This window comes from Sebastes umbrosus, chromosome 10 (assembly GCF_015220745.1).
Source record: "Sebastes umbrosus isolate fSebUmb1 chromosome 10, fSebUmb1.pri, whole genome shotgun sequence".
Classification (NCBI taxonomy): Eukaryota; Metazoa; Chordata; class Actinopteri; order Perciformes; family Sebastidae; genus Sebastes; species Sebastes umbrosus.
Window position 1 is genome coordinate 5,253,522 of NC_051278.1, and position 16,923 is coordinate 5,270,444.

At 41.8% G+C, this 16,923-nt stretch overlaps 1 protein-coding gene across 1 annotated transcript in view; it reads right to left on the minus strand.

Annotated features, from left to right (window-relative positions):
* Positions 1-16,923, minus strand: part of mrps5 (mitochondrial ribosomal protein S5) — a 30,041-nt gene that overhangs the window by 776 nt on the left and 12,342 nt on the right. The window contains exons 7-11 of the mRNA XM_037782171.1: positions 7,677-7,767; positions 7,186-7,232; positions 6,585-6,642; positions 1,082-1,144; positions 180-316 (exon numbers count right to left, since the gene is read on the minus strand). Of these exons, the coding sequence (XP_037638099.1) occupies positions 180-316; positions 1,082-1,144; positions 6,585-6,642; positions 7,186-7,232; positions 7,677-7,767 (396 nt within the window). The remainder of the gene's footprint in view (positions 1-179; positions 317-1,081; positions 1,145-6,584; positions 6,643-7,185; positions 7,233-7,676; positions 7,768-16,923) is intronic.

The following is a 16,923-nucleotide window of genomic DNA, read 5'->3' on the forward strand; positions in this document are numbered from 1 at the left end:
TAAGAAATTCAATATCAGAGATGATTGTGTCTTTCTGATCACATTCTCGCTGCCATTTTCAGATTTCCTGAGATGTTTAAGTCTCTTTATTGCAGAGAATTAGTAGAGGATTTTATTTGATATCCTTTCTGAAATCTCTCCCACTGAAGACGCCTCCCTCTATGCCGACATGACTTCACCTGATTGGCTAATCCAGTGAAGAAGGCCCTGGTGATGTTGAGCAGATTGACGGATCCCTCTACTTTGCAGTACAAGTCCTTGATGCCGATCAGCTTGCTCATAGTGATGATGGCCCGGTGGCAGTGCAGACCGTAACCTGCAGACACACAGTAAATATGCACACATGAATGAGCACTAGGGATGGACAATATAAAGACTTTTATCATGGTATATTTCAATTTATTATTTTGATATATTATAGTGCGACAACAACAACAAAAATGTCCAATTAGCATGACAATATTCAATTAACACCCTTCCAACTTTTTTTCCTTAAGAGACCTTTTCTATCATTGAATAAACTGACGACTCAGTGACATGGATATGGATATTTCATATTAAATTAAACACATAACAATAACAGAACAGAACAACTGATGAACTGTACATTAACCCAAACAGTGAACACAATAACTGCAGGAAGTTTGTGTAAAACGAGCAATTTGGATGAATTTTTAGCAGATATGTGAATATTTCATCAGAGATTAGTTTTCCTGTTATTTTTTGAAATTTTGATACAATTAACAGTATTATGTATTTTTTTTTAACAATCATACATACTTAAATGGCTCCATTTTTGGACAAATGCTGTGTTTTATTCTCCCTGACCCTCGCCATTGTTCTATTAGCTCTTTGGTCGTTTTCACTACAATTCAACAGATCTAAAGAAAAAAGGTTCCAATATTACTATTATTATTTATTAATATTTACTTGGGTCTAAATGAGCTTTTCAGCCACATTCCTATTTTCCTACATATTTTTTTAACTTTAACTTAGCTTAATTTCTATCATCTGACAGTATTTATCGTCATAAACACTAACCGTTATCCTACCGACTAAATACTTAATGAAGGAGACGTACCTTCGTTTTGTTTCTTCATGCGGAGCGTCGTCCTCTTGAACTTGGATTGAATGTCATGATAAACTGTTGGAGAGAAAAACAACTTATTTAATAATGAATTGAATTACACTCACTGGATGTCGACCAGGGAGAGAGAAAGAGAAGAATTAAAATATAAAAAAACAACTTTATTAATCCCACCAAGGGGGTTAATTAGTCAGGAGCAGCTTGTGCACAGAGAAACACTCTAAGATACAGACAAACAAACAAATACACCAAGGAGGTAAAATGTGGAATAAAATCTATAAGTAAATAAATAAATAATGGTAAAAAAGAAACCCAAGGAGAGTTTAGAGAGGGGATGAATGATTTTAGACGGCGGTTTGCAACACAGATAAAACATAACGGTGCCCTGATGGCAACAGGACGAGACCTGAAGAAGCCAAAATGTTTTTCTGCTTTCTGGAGGATTTGTTGCTTAACTGATGGATAATAAACAGACACAGTTGTTCCAAAAAGTCTAATTGTTTTCACACCTTTTTGTGCCGTTTCCAAGAGAAGGCGCCTGTGTTTTGTTATGCATCTATTCTCCTGTTTTCCCTCAGGTCTGGTGTTTCTCTACCTGCCCACCAGATGTGCTTCCACATGCCAGCGTCTCCTGCCGACTGCAGCAACAGCAGCTGTGGCTCATTAGTTATTCAGACACACAGTCGGTCCCAGAGCGGCAGTGGCTGAATGAAACAGCTCCGTAGCTTCAGGTTAAAATCTTGTTCTCGTGTCTCATCACACTGGCTGCCGTCCTTGCACCCTCTAGACATCCGGTTAGAATTTAATACTTGTAATGAATTAGGTTTTGTACTCGAATGCTGCAGCAACACGGAGGAAAGAGTTATGGATGGAAAAGATAAAAAGAGAAGATGGTTGAGAAGCAGTAAAAATGAAAATGTGTTGCTCAGAGGGCGCGTCCTGCTGGGTGAAGAAATCTAAAAATGCAAAACTAAATGTCAAATAAACACATAAACACACGCTGCACATGGAGCTGAACATTTGCTGTGGCTGCGGGAGGTCCAGGTTCATTTGGAACAACGAGTGTGTTTTCTGTGTGATGTGTGACTCACAAACAGCGACGCAGTCAAAGCAGATAGAAACTAGAATCACCACCTCGTCTGTCTCCGCCAAACCAGACAAGTTACAGTTTACATCCATGTCTGTCATTATTAGCATATGAATTCTTGAGTTATGGCCAATGACATGTTTTGTGATGTCACAATGACCTTTGACCACTAAATTCTAATCAGCTCATCCTCCAGTCCAAGTGGATGTTCGTGCCAAATCTGAAGAAATTCCCTCCAGGTCAGCGGTTTCCAGGATATTTTCCTTGAAGGTCCCCCTTACAGTACTTGTATCTAAGAAAAGCTGAAAGCTGAAATTACGAATCCTCGAACAAAATCCACAATTTCAATAAAGTGATTTAGTGTATTAAATGAATTAGTCATTTATTTTATTAAATCAAATTTCTTTAATGAATAGAACTTGTTAGTTTCATCAACATGAATAAATTGATGACGTCTTGACGGATTCTCAAAGAGAATGCAGATACATAATATGATCTTTTTTTTTCCGCAACAACTTAATTAATATACTATAATATTCTATTTTTTTGTTATTGTGGTTAAATAAATGTAATTTATGGTGCTGTTGGTCTGCTGCTAGACCGCCCCGTTAATACAGCTGCGGGCCTCCCTTTGTGTGCGTTTTAATACCGCAGTGAAAATGTTGTTTTTGAAAGGCTAAACGCCAACAAATACGGATTGAAGCAGAATATTTTATTAGATTTTGCTACTGATTAACAAAAAATATATATCTTTTTAAATAGTTTTACTCTTTATACATATTTTTGCATAAATTATCCAGTAAGTGAGTCATTATGATTTTGAGCAAATCTAATTATACCCCCGCGACAACGTAGTCGGGGGTATATAGCGCTCCGCGTGTCCGTCCTCCCGTCCGTCCCTCCGTCCGTCCCTCCGTCCGTCCCTCCGTCCGTCCCTCCGTCCGTCCCTTCGTCTGTCCCTCCGTCTGTCCCTCCGTCCGTTTGCGTGTCACACTTTTGTTTCCGGAGCAGAACTCAGAAACTATTTAACTTAGGAACTTCACATTTGGTGTGATGGTTGACAGGGTGGTCTAGTTGTGCCTTTTGGGGGTTAGAAGTCCAGGGTGCCCAAAAATTAAAAAATTACTAAAAACGAGTCTGATAAAACAAATTCTTCATTCATCTGAATTATGAACCCAATAGATGACCTGCCTTCCTGCTCTGCAAAAATGTATAAATCTCAGTTTTTCACACAGACAACCTGAACAGCATCAACAAGACAGACCAATATTTGTCTTCTACTGACTTTATCCCGAGGAACGTGAGCTAATAACAAGCTAGATTTTGCTCAATAGACTAATTCCATTAGTTCCAAAAGGGCAAGATCTTTGGCCCTACTTTAGTAGGGTTCAGGCAGTGAGCGGGAGTATGTGAGCCATACTCACTTGTGCCTTGTTTTGACAACCTCAGAGCAGACAAATCCTGGCGCACCCCCTGTGATCTTTTGCCCTGAGGGGGGCCCAGATCCCAGGTTGGAAACCATTGCTTTAGGCGTTCTCCAGATATCACGAGAATGGGACGAACAACCCGAAAACATAATGCCTCCGGCCACGGCTGTCACCAGCGCGGAGGAATAAAAAGACAAATTCCTCCTTGACACACACACTTTTATACTCCAGTAAGTGTGAGTGTTTTCGAACACTAAAAGTCAACCCTGAACCAAAAGGACTGGAAATTGTTTTGGTTGTTTTTCCAAAAGGTTTGAATTTCTTCCAACAAAAAGGTGGAAAATGGCAAAAAGAGAAACAACCAAACACGGTGCCACATTCAAATGTATTCATATTCCTTCTGGCCGTGTGTTGTTCATTAATTTCTCCTGAAGCCGCATGAATATTCACAAACATCCCCGGTCCTGGGAGAGAAGGAATACCGGTGCCAACAACAACTGGAAGGTCAGCGGAGCGGTTTGTTTTTCCACCAAAACATCATGTTTAGTGGCCAAGTCGGGGGCGTCCAGATGTTGGACAACACAGCTTAACAATCATGAAGACACACCGTTAATGATGTGGTGGAAGAAATCCAACATCTGGGCCGCCACCAAAACCTTGAGTGACCTTTCAGGCAGTCTGGATTTCAACTTTTTTTTAGATATCTTACTGACTGTCAAACAAAACAGGTTGAAAATCGTACAACTGTGCCGGTAAAGGTCACAATGGTGACGATGTGAGTGAGCAAAAAAGCTGACAAGAATGATCTAGAAGTCATTTGATCTGTCACAAAATGTAGTTTGACCACGAAGACAGTGAGATAATCCCCAAACGGTTGTTTTTCTTTAAAAAAAAAGAGAAGTGATGAGAGGACGAAGAAGTAAACAACCAATCACATGACGGTCCAGACAGGTCGCAGATGGTCGAACAGTGAGAGCTGGCACGTGGAAGGATTTCACTGTCTTTTCTATGAACATGCAAAAATTAAATATACCACAGTTCTGAGCTCAAACTGTGTGGAAATACAGAACCACACACACACACACACACACACACACACACACACACACACACACACCTCCCGTCTGGTGTCGGGCCAAAGCAGGAAGCTAACTTTCTCCTCCGGTGGGCGCGGCGGCGGCGGCGGCGGAGGCTGATGACTCACTCACATTAATCTCTCTGGCTTTGCTCTCCAGCAGCAGCACAAGTAGCCAAATGGCATTTCACAATAAGAAAAGTACAAGCGGTGCACTTTAACTCTCAGACCTTTATTCTTTTACATTAAGTCGCTTGTATGAGTGCAAGCAGGTGATTCGAGGGGATAGTTCTGGACAAAGGGAGGAAGAGCAGGAGGAAGGGGAACTTAGAGAAGAGAGGAGGAGATGGAGTGAAAGAGATGGAGAGAGGTAGAAGGGGTTGTGAAGCTCTTGCGGATAACCCTGGCTCTTGAAGTAAACCCCCATTCATTTTTCTCAGTGTTATGTGACTCACAGTTGGAGCTCTTCTACAGCTTGGATCAGCATGAAACTGAATCATCAGCACAAACAAAAATCAGCTGCGTAAGAAAACATCTGCTTCCTTCTTCGCTAAAAAGTTGAAGGTGAAGGGAATGAAAAAGGAGAAGTTAACTAACAGTCTTTGAGCTTAAAATATTCGTTACGTACACCGCTAACGGGAAGTGAAAGCTAAAGATTACGGTGTTGAGAAGATGGATAACACAGCCTGCAGCTTTAATCAAGTTACTTTTGGATTCTGGGTCCATTCTGGATGGATTCGGGAACAATGGTGCTGTGTTTGGTTTTGAATTTGACTGGCTTCTTCTTCTTGTTGAGCCGAGGCTCACGGGTATGGTGGCATATTTGGAGCCGTTAGATGCCAAACTGATGCACAAAACAGAAACTTACGACAAGGAACTTTTAACTGGTTATGAAACAGTCTCAATTTAATACTGATGATGCCTCTATCTGACCTACATAAGTAAACGAGACTATCAGCGAGACGATTGGTTATTTCTATAGTTATTGTCATCATGGCGAAACGATTTACGGCACGCAGGTTCACCAGAAACTCCTTCAGCTCAGACTCCAGTTGGGCCTCCGACAGCGACCAGCCCGCCACGGACAGACACAGGTCCGGCTTCGCTGCCGCCGTCGACCTGCCGTCGGAGTTCTGCCGGAAGGTGGAGAGCTGCGGCAGCAGCGGCTCCTCCTCCGGCGAGCTTCGCCTCACTGGTCCACCATTGATGTATTAAGAGAGCTGGATACAGCGTTGGAGGCTCTCGTTCATTCCTGTGAGAGTTGCACAGCGGGAAGCCAAAATGTCTCGACTGCCGAGTGATAAAGTACCCGGATCATCCGGCGATCTTCCGCATCCACTGGGCCCACGGAGCAGGCGCAGTAGCGTTTTCCTTTAACTCCGCCTTCCAGCCCTCGCTCCAGACCTCTGTCTGGGTCTCATTCACATGAACGGAGGAAGGCTATTAGAGCATGAGTTACAGACGTCTCTTTCCCAATGTGAGACTATGGGAAAAAGTGTTTTTTGGCCCAATGGCATCACATGACAGACACAGAAGTTGTAGTACCACCGTTTGGCCGCTACATTTGCATCTAAGCCCGGCGCTCTTCCTGGGAGCTTGGCCCTCGCTGGGAGCCAACACCGACACAACGCTGCTAGAGGCCCAGTCCGTATTGCTGGGCCCGCTGGAGGGAAGGGAGGCACGGGAGAACCAGAACCAGGACTGAGCGGGGCAGACTGTCAGAACCTGCTGCAGTAAAATGAGAGGTTTTCTACGGGGACTCTGGCAGCTGCAGATCTTTACGACACGAGGCGGTGGAAACTCAACCGCTTTTGACGCAAAAATCGACACAAAATGAAAGTTTGTCATAGTAACTTTAAGTAACTATGAGGATATTGTTAAAATGATCAATCTGAAATAGGCACTTACTGGTCTGGTTGTTGTATCGCTCTATGTAGTACAAGTAGTGGATAGCTCGGTTCTTGGCCTGCAAATCACAGAAACATACATTGTCATTTGTTGACTGAAAGTTTTGTTATTGTCATTGTATTAGTATTAATTATTAAATACAATATTATTATTAGCAGAACACAAGGGACTCTCCAGGTGCTTTTTGGGACTGCTCTGAGATAAAGCCTTTATACATGGAAGAGAAGTGCCCTCGGTAAAGTACATACCATACCAGGATCCAATCAGATACATATTCTGGGTGTGGATCTTGTGGTATATGATCAGACAGAAGAGTCCAAATAATAGAGGAAATATCAATTAATTAATCTAAATAGGAATTAAATTATTTAGATTGTATGTATGCATAAAATGATAAATGCAGATATTTGTATTCTGCACCAACAGCTACTAAATGAACCTTAATGTGAGATAGTTTGTCAAAGTCTCCACACTGATAATAAAGTTCTGGTGAAAAAGAAATTATTTCATCGTTCAGTTTTACTCAATTTAAATGTAAAATACAGAAATTCTACACTTAAAGACATTGATGATTATTTTAGTTGGAATAAAAATAACTGACCTTCCTCAGAGCCGTGTTTCTGTCGGCTGCTTTCCCCAACGCAAAGCCTGGTGGAGGAGGAGAGAAGTTCATTATGGTTCTATATGTTAGGAAAGCTGCCAATTAAACTCAGTTTATTGTTTCAAATGTTGTTAAATAAGTGCTATTAATTATGAGCCCACATGAACGCTGTAACTTGATGACATTTTAAACAAAGCAGCCCTAACAGACTCAGACAGGTGAATCTTTACCAGCATTTTTTAAATGTATTTTGTCGCTCACTTTCTGAAGAGCTTGAAAACTGTCAAAACCCTCTCCTGCATTTCTCCATATTTACATATAACAAGTTATTTTTCACCTTTCGCAAACACCCTGAAACTGTTCAAATTAGTTTTGGTTCTGTTCCATGTTTTTTAAAAACTTTTTTCTATTTTTTTCTTTTCAGTTCCCATGGGAAACCATGCTGCAGCGTCTCTGGGTGATCTAGGTTGAATTTTCAGAGAGGGTCGAACCTGCGGCTCCGTTGCCGTTTCCCACGGCGACCAGACAGCTGATGGACCTCTTCCTGCCCTCCTTGGCCGTCATGTTGAACACACTCTTCACCTACAAAACAACAATGAATAAACAATAAACAACAACAAAAAAGACCGTTTTAACAGGGCTGGGACGATTCACCTATCTCCCAATTCAACATGTATTGCGATTCGATATTAAGATTTTTGTTAACTTTTGAAGTTAAATTAACACTACTAGGGACTTTTACTTTGGAAAATATCTAAATTAATACAGTAACAATGTTTGACTTACGGCATGTATGTAGTCAGAGATGTCCTGAAGTCAAATAATTCAGTCAGGCATTATGTATTAAATCTTTTCCAGCAACCCAAAAATCAAAGAATAAAAACTTTTACCTCACAAATTAGTGGTATTTCATTTTTAATTTATAAGGGACATGAAATGTTTTAAATTTCTGGTTAATACATACTTGTATATAAAAAAAACGAAGCATTCAAATACTGATTTGGAGGTTGGTTACCATGGCAACGATCAAAGCTTTGAAGCATTCCGGTCAGCCTTATTCAGAATATATATATATGTGTATATATATATGTGTATATATGTTATTACTGATATTGATCATCATGTGCTCTTGTGATTAGTCAATTTATCACAGCTAAATATCAGCCAATCAGTGGCCTTCATCTGTGATATGATGTCATTTGTCTAAACTAAACTGACACCTTCAACAGGCTTGTTTTGGCCCGTAATGTAGAGGACATGTAGTAATCATGTATTCAGCTCATCTACACTCTGATCCTGTGCGGTTTGTATTTTCTGCTCCAGTCGACCCAATAAAGTTACTGAACCAACAAAAAAAAGTGTGTGTGTTTGTGAAAACATCTGAAGTTATAACACTACCACAGATTGTTAAGGGATTTCACTGTTTGTGTGCGTATCAGTGTGTGTGTGTGTGTGTGTGTTGTCAATCCGTTCCGTCCAGATTTAAGTGACTTTCATCGATCTGTTAGTAAACAGAGCAGACATCCATCACACACGCACACGCACACGCACACGCACACGCACACGCACACACACACAGCGTCCTGTCCTCCCTCGTGATCAACCATCTGCTATGTGGCTTTAAAACAGCAGCAGGGGGCAGCGTTGATACACTACAGAGAGCAGGAGGAGAGCCGAGGGACGGGACGTGATTAGGAAGAGGAGGAAAGATGAGAAGGAGGAGAGAGAGTGGGGAAAAAGGAGGAGATATAAAAGGTCAAACGGGGCAGGTCAGAGAGGAGAAGAAAATTAAATAATATAAGAGAGAGAGAAAAGTAGTGGAGGACAAGAGGGAGTAGAAGAAGAGATGAAAGGAAGGCCGGTAAGAGGAGAGGAGGAAAGGAAAATAGGATTTATTGCCTCTCTAGACTAGAACTAGAACTAATTTAGATTAGAGAATGAGGAGAGGAAACAAGAAGAAGGAAACAAAACAGGAAAGGAAACAGTGGAAGAAGAAAAAAAGGAGAGCAGGAGGCATCACAAACTGTGTGTTTGAATGAGCAGTATGCATGTGTAAATAAACATATGATGAAAAAGAGACAGTGTGTTGAACTGTGGAGTGAGAAAATATAAGTGTGTGTGTGTGGCAGCTTGATAACAGATGAACAAAATGCTGACTCTGCAAAAAACTTTACAACACACACACACTCAGTAGAAAGTTTCTGTTGCTACGACATAAATGAACTAAAAACAAACGGAGAGCGAGCGTCGCTGCTGCACGTCACTATGATACATAAAACTAGCCGGTTATACTTGTGAGTTAATTAAGCCGAGTTAATTAGGATCATTAGAGCAATGATTAGACGATATTTTAATGTCGTACTTCTCACGTAATGTGTTATGAATAAATGTTTTTTTTAATAATTTTAGGAAGAGGCAGACCGATTAATCGATTAATTAATTAATTAATTAATGGTTGTCCGAATCATAGACTGTATGTAAGAAGTGGACGTAGTCACCATGACGTTACGTGACGTTTGTGGACTGTCGTTTTGAAGCCTCGAGTTCAGCATTTTGGCCGTTGCATCCTGTTTTTTTTTCAACCAGAAGTGACACGAGAGGGTGGAGCTAAGTACAACCGAACGCTGAATAAAAATGTTCAAAATAATTGTCATGAAGTGAATACACACTGTGAAAGGGTTAAAGTTGTAAGACAGGAACACGGACAACTCTCAGATCGGACGACGCCGTGGTAGCCACCTGTCAATCACAAGGTAACCCCTTCCTAAAGCATGCCCTGCTTTATGGTCTATTTGACTCTAAATGGGACCATAATTTACTAAATGAACATCATGCTGTATTGAAGAAGACTTGAAACTAGCGATTAAGACCATAAACTCATGTTTACAATGTTTACTGAGGTAATAAATCAAGTGAGAAGTAGGCTCATTTTCTCATAGACTTCTATACAACCAGAGGAGTCGCCCCCTGCTGGCTGTTAGAAAGAATGCAAGCTGAAGACACTGCAGCGTTGGCTTCACTTCTCAGACCCGGAGGTTGCCCACTGGTTTATACTAAGACTAAAACTGTCTTCAAACCCTGAGACCAAAGTGACCCAAAACACCACAAAAAATAACTGTGCTAATGTCTCATGTTGTGACTAAAAGGGACACCCTGTCCTGTGAACAGGATCCAGGTATGCTACGAGTTTGTCTCTGCTGCCTCGCTGCTTGTGCAGAGACCACCAGCAGCCCTTCAGAGACTTTATCTGGGCCAAGAAACACACACAGCTCGTCTCGACGCTTTCCTCCCCGCCAGAGAGCGCAAGTGACAGAACAAGTGTTGGATTTCAGCTGAGGGGAACTTCAAAGTCAAGATCTGCCTTCAGCTTCACTCGTTATGCAACACACATTTCAGTAAAGGATTTATAATTTGACTGCAGGGCCCTCAGCAGAAGGATTGGGGTCAGGGCAGCAGCAAACACCAAAACACAGCGCTACATCCTAATACTTCCACACATCTCTACATTTTCTTACCTTACTCTACCTTAAACAAACATGTTAATAGAATATATATAGTAATTAGGTGTTTTCACAGCTTAAATGCAAAAATATACACAACATACTGTGGCTGCAGGCCAATAAAGGAGGGCATCAACATATCCTTTCTTGCTGTCAAGGAAACTCTCCGCCTCTGTAAAGATCCTGACCAGATGGGATCCCAAACAATGTTTTTGTAAAATCAAAATCCAACAAGTTATTAACTCTCATGTTTCAATGTGACTTGCAGCTACTCGCAGACAGTTTCTATCACAAATGCCTCCAGTGATGTTGAGCTTTTGGGCTCTACATTCGTCATTTTAGGGTGAAGATGCAGCAGTTTTTGGCGGAGCATTAAGCAGCAGAGCAGATGGGGCTGAGTTTTTCTCTCCGCCGGACGGGCGACAGCATGGCGGTGGGAGGATGCTTCTAGCTCGCTCTCGCTTGTGTTTTCATCTCTTATTTTTTCTCAATCTGTTGCTGCGTGCCTCCCTGTCTGTATCGGCCTATGTGAGCTGCAGCGCAGGGGAGGAGTTGTCACCACGTGGAACCAGAAGGCGCTGCGAGAGCACAAACCTCCGCCAACGCTAAACACTGTTCAACAACTACGCGTCGTTTCTTTCACTTGGACTTGAAGTCGATGTCTTGACTCTGCAAACACACTGAAGAGTGTAGACGAGAGTTTATTTACTGCACAACTGAAGAGATTTCTTCCACTAGTCGCTGTACAGGTCAACTCCTTGTAGAATTATGACATACTGATATCTGACTACATGCATTTTATCCGTACTTAATATCATGTGTACTTTTTGTCATGGCTTGCACTGACATTTCTGTTGTGTAATCTTCTCTGGAGTCACACCAGAGCAGCACTTCAGGCTGTTGGTAAAGGTTACACCACTTATGAGACAACAAGATACTAATTGCAGGGAGAGCATCTCTCCAGGGGAGCGACTGATGCTCACTTTGGTTTCTGGCATCAGGTGAGCACCAATTAGGCTGGCTTAATCAGGTCACAGTCCAATTGTGAAACACATTGGCATTTAAGCAATATGATTAAACATAAGAGCCCGTCCTTTCAGTTTCGGGTGGGTGTTGCGACATTCAGCGATGACGTTGGAAATCTTTTAGATAACACTAAGCTACGCTTTCTGTACTCCAACGCAACAACACGACACTCCTCTCTCCAACTCTCTGGAGGGTCCTCTCCATAATGTTGTCAGACACTTATAATAACAATCTGAGCCTGTCAGCGGCAAAAACAAACACTCTTAGTGGACGTACATTGGCGGTGAGGAGTTGCTCCGAGCGATTACATTGCAGCCAGTTTACCGACTGCTGGCTGCAACTTTAAATTGATACTGATATTGCAATTGGGATATGATTTGCGATATTAGAGAGAATGATAATTTTTACATCATTATTCTCATTTTCAATAAAAAAGAAAATGATTATGGTGTGATTTTTGCGGGGATCTGTCCCAAACAAAGATGTTTTCTTAAGTCTGTCAAAATATGATATGTAAGACGGGACGTCTCTGACAACATTTAATTTAAAATGGGATTTTGACACTACTGCGATTTGAAAATGGCAGAAAGCCACATTTTGATTAATTGTGTAGCCCTATTCTTTATATATAAATACATTTCTCCTCTATATTCTCTATATGTTTATATTTTTTCTCTATTAAGTTGTGATATAGATACTCTAAATATATACCTTAAACAAACATGTATTCACACATTGCTGTTAATAAAGTATATATAGTAATTACTAGGTGTTTTCACAGCTTAAATGCAAAAATATACACAACAAACTGTGGCTGCAGGCCAATAAAGGAGGGCAGCAACATATCCTTTCTTGCTGTCAAGGAAATTCTCTGCCTCTGCAAAGATCCTGACCAGATGGGAGCCCAAACACTGTTTTTGTAAATCAAAAGTGATTAATTCTCATGTTTCAATGTGACTTGCAGCTACTCGCAGACAGTTTCTATCACAAATGCTTCCAGTGATGTTGAGCTTTTGGGCTCTACATTCGTCGTTTTAGGGTGAAGATGCAGCAGTTTTTGGCGGAGCATTAAGCAGCAGAGCAGATGGGGCTGAGTTTGTCCTCCGCCGGACGGGCGACAGCATGGCGGTGGGAGGATGCTTCTAGCTCGCTCTCGCTTGTGTTTTCATCTCTTATTTTCTCAATCTGTTGCTGCGTGCCTCCCTGTCTGTATCAGTCTGTGTACGTGCAGGGGAGGAGCTTTCATCGTAAAATATACTGCCTACTGCCTACTACAACATTGTATTCTATATATATATATATTTCCTGGTGTTTCTATATGTTTTGGTAGTGTGATCGCCACATGGTGTTATATTTCATTCCCTGCTGTTTGATGACCAGCAGGTGATAATGATTAAGTTGACTACTGCCTCCACAAGAAATGCCTGTTTTCTCTTCCTGAGGTAGATCTTTACAGATCGAAATATTGCCTTACAAGAGGAAAGAGAAATTTGAAGCCTGATGCTCCGTGTCCACAGCCTCCGTCCTTTCCACGCTTCCCATTCATTGCCTATGTAAGCAGCCACGCAATGCATTCTGGTAGCGTGGCGGTGCGATTAGAGAGACGGGGCGTCACGTCGCTCGCTCCTTATTTGCATAAAGCTGATCTCTAGGCTACTTTATGCAAATCACCTGTATCCGATGCGACCCGCCACTTCTTGAAACTTTCGAGAAACATTTATTTCTCGCATGAAATGTTTTCAGAAACACGTTTCAGTGAACTATTTACGTGATATAAGAGAAGGAAGTTTCCAAAACGAGCTGCCATGTTGGTTCCGGTTTGGGAGCAGCAGCCCACGAAGGAAAGTGTTCGTCCAATCAGGTGCCTTGTTTCTAGTGGCAGCCCATCAAGCGTCCAATGCTGGGGAGCGAGGCGATCCCTCGCAATAAAAAAAACGCCCCAGTGGACACGTATACCATAACAGTGTGCAGACTTCCTTCGTGACGCCCATTAGTCACTTAGACAATAAAACATGGGAAAATAAGGTCCAGGTTGAAAAAAATTGAAGTTAATCTTTAGTGGACAAAGTGCTTTTTACAGATGGCCTCCCATTCACCCATTCATCCAACGATGGCAATGGAGCTGCCTTGCTATACATTATATTCTACTATAAGTACTTCAATCTTACATAGTTGGAAAAGCACCATTAACTGGCCTGAATGGGATTCCTGCTACAGTAGTGTATTGTAATTTTCTTGAAGTCTTCATGAGCTGCTGCAGGATTACATTTCTTCACATTACATATATAGATGAGAGAGGTTGTGAACTTTTAACAGCCTGTATCAAATATATAGGTAATGCTTTTAACAAATTAATAATCGCGCCGTATTAATGCCCTTTATGTGAATTTCACTTTAGATATTAACTTTTGTCCGTGAGCTCCGCTTGGCTTTTAATCCAATTGGAAGTTCTGGCGAAGTTGCTCCATACCAGCCGACTTTCATCAAAACTTTCAAGGTTGTTGGCTTCAGAGAGAGACGGAGAGGAAAAAAAGAGAGAGAGACAAAAACCCTGTTGTGACACTGACGACGCTCCATCTCTCTTAATGAAATCACTGAGTCCTGTCCAAGTGGCTGCTGTACCTGGAGAGAGGCCATGAACATCACTTTTCTCTCTGTCGCTCTAACTCTCCTCCCATCCTGTTCTTTACTGTTACCTCTGCCATCCCTCGCTCTCTTCCTCATCTCTCTGAGGTCCAACTGATTGTAATTCTTACTGACTGGACTGTGCCGGGCACGTGCACATCCTACTTGATGGACACTTTTGGAGGCTGTAGTTTGTTTGTTTGTTATTGTACTGGATTCAATCCTACATGACGGTGCTTGTTTTTCATTAGATGTTTCTTTGAACCACACACCTCGACCCAAACCTGCATTATTTCACCACTGTAAAGTTGCTCTTAGCATTTCCGGCCAATGTAAATCTGGATTTATAGTCGACGCAAGAGTGTGCTCTATGTTCCCCACAATACATGAAAAGATTATCTGTCACGTTTTAACTTTTAATTCTTTAAAATCATTACTCCTCTGGTTGCAAAAAGAAGTCTGATTGTATAGAAGTCTATGAGAAAATGAGCCTACTTCTCACTTGATTTATTACCTCAGTAAACATTGTAAACATGAGTTTATGGTCTCAGTCGCTAGTTTCAAGTCTTCTTCAATACAGCATGATGTTCATTTAGTAAAGTATGGTCCCATTTAGAGTCAAATAGACCATAAAGCAGGGGATGCTTTAGGGCGTGGCTACCTTGTGATTGACAGGTCGCTACCACGGCGTTGTCCGATCTGTGAGTTGTTTGTGTTTTCGTCTTACAACTTTAACTCTTTCACAGTGTGTTTTCAGTTCATCAGAGTTAATTGTAACATTTTTGGTCGCCTAAAAATGTGTTATTCAGCATTCGGTTGTACTTAGCTCCACCCTCTCGTGTTGCAAAAAAACAAGATGACGACGACCATAATGCCAAACTCTAGGCTTCAAAATAGCAGTCCACAAACCAATGGGGTGACGTCACGGTGACTATACGTCCACTTGTTATATACAATCTAATAGACCATAAAGCAAGGGATGCTTTAGGGCGGGGCCTCCTTGTGATTGACAGGAAAGGATGACATGCAGCAAAGGGTCAGAATTGAACCCGGGCCGCTGTCTAGGACTCAGCCTACATGGGGCGCACGCTTTACCGGGTAAGCTAGAGGTCGCCGCTTCGTCTTACTCCTTTAACCATTTCACAGTGTGTTTTCAGTTCATGAAAGTTAACTGTAACATTTTTGGTCACCGAAAACCGTCGTATTCAGCGTTCGGTTGTACTTAACTCCACCCTCCTGCGTCACTTCTGGTTGCAAAAAACTAAGTTGGCAACAGCCAAAAACCAGGATGGCAACGGCTAAACACCAAGATGACCAAGGCCAAAATGCTGAACTTGAGGCTTCAAACCGGCAGTCCACAAACCAATCGCAGTGACTACATCCACTTATCTACAGTCTGTGACATATACAGTCTATGTAACATCTTTTCTGGCGGAAACCTGCAATCTGTAGTGCTGCAACACTGCCTTTTATCAGTGTTGTTCATCTGCTTCACGTTCTCCTCCCTTTATACTTTCTCTTCAACTTCTTAACTCTCTTTTCCCACTCTCACAACTTTTCCTCCACCTCGCTCCGTCTCCCTCCCTCCTCCTCCTGCTGGATGTGTTCACTAATGGCATGCCGGCGTCATCGTCCTTGGGAGACAAGCCTTTTATTCCAGTAAGCCTTTTTCATTTCATTAGGCCTGAATTTATAGTGGCGCGCACACGCCCAGAAACACACATACACACACACACACACACACACAGCGTATATTTATAGAGGGAGATGGCACCGTAAAAGCTTCAGTCAGTTCCAAGGGGGAAGCCTAATGTCTGTGACACCACTCAAATTTATGCAGCCAGGCAGGAGGGCTGGGGAAGACTATCAATGTGACACACACACCCTATCTGATTCTGCATGTGTATGGAATAAACAGATACAAATAAAGACGTACACAACCCTACAATACACACACAAGCAGACGTGATCATCGGCAAAGAAACACACAGAGAAACACATACTGTATGCATGATGCAGATAAACTGTGGTTAAATGAAAACCAGACCTCTGATAGACAGGTACAGTATGTATTTCCTATAAGTGTGTGTGTGTGTGAAAGAGAATCTAAGGACAGAATTTGTGTGAGTGTGTCTCTGTGCAAGTTAATGTGTGTGTGTGACCTTGTGGCATTACCCCCATTAGTTTAGTACGGACGGTCCATTAGTGCTAATTGAATTAAGGTAAAATAGAGCACGACAGAGAGAGAATCTAAATGAACCGGGTCCGTCCGTACAGCTGATCTTATCACACATCTGCTTAGCATTTAATCTGTCTCACTGAGGGACGTTCTGAGTGTGTCTGGGATGCAGACGGTTGCTGGTTCGACCGCTCGGTCACAGTGTTTAGTCTTTGGTAAGAAACCTGAGCACTTTATTCAGCAAAGCTCCTCAGTATTTTAGTAATTAATGAATCAATTTAAATTGGTTTTAAACTCTGAAAAGACCAAATTTACGCGTTCCCGTTCATCACCCACCGATTGTACGGTCTTTAACGCTCTCATCTATGGAAATTTCCTCTTAAGCCCCTGTTCTATACACATGTGCTG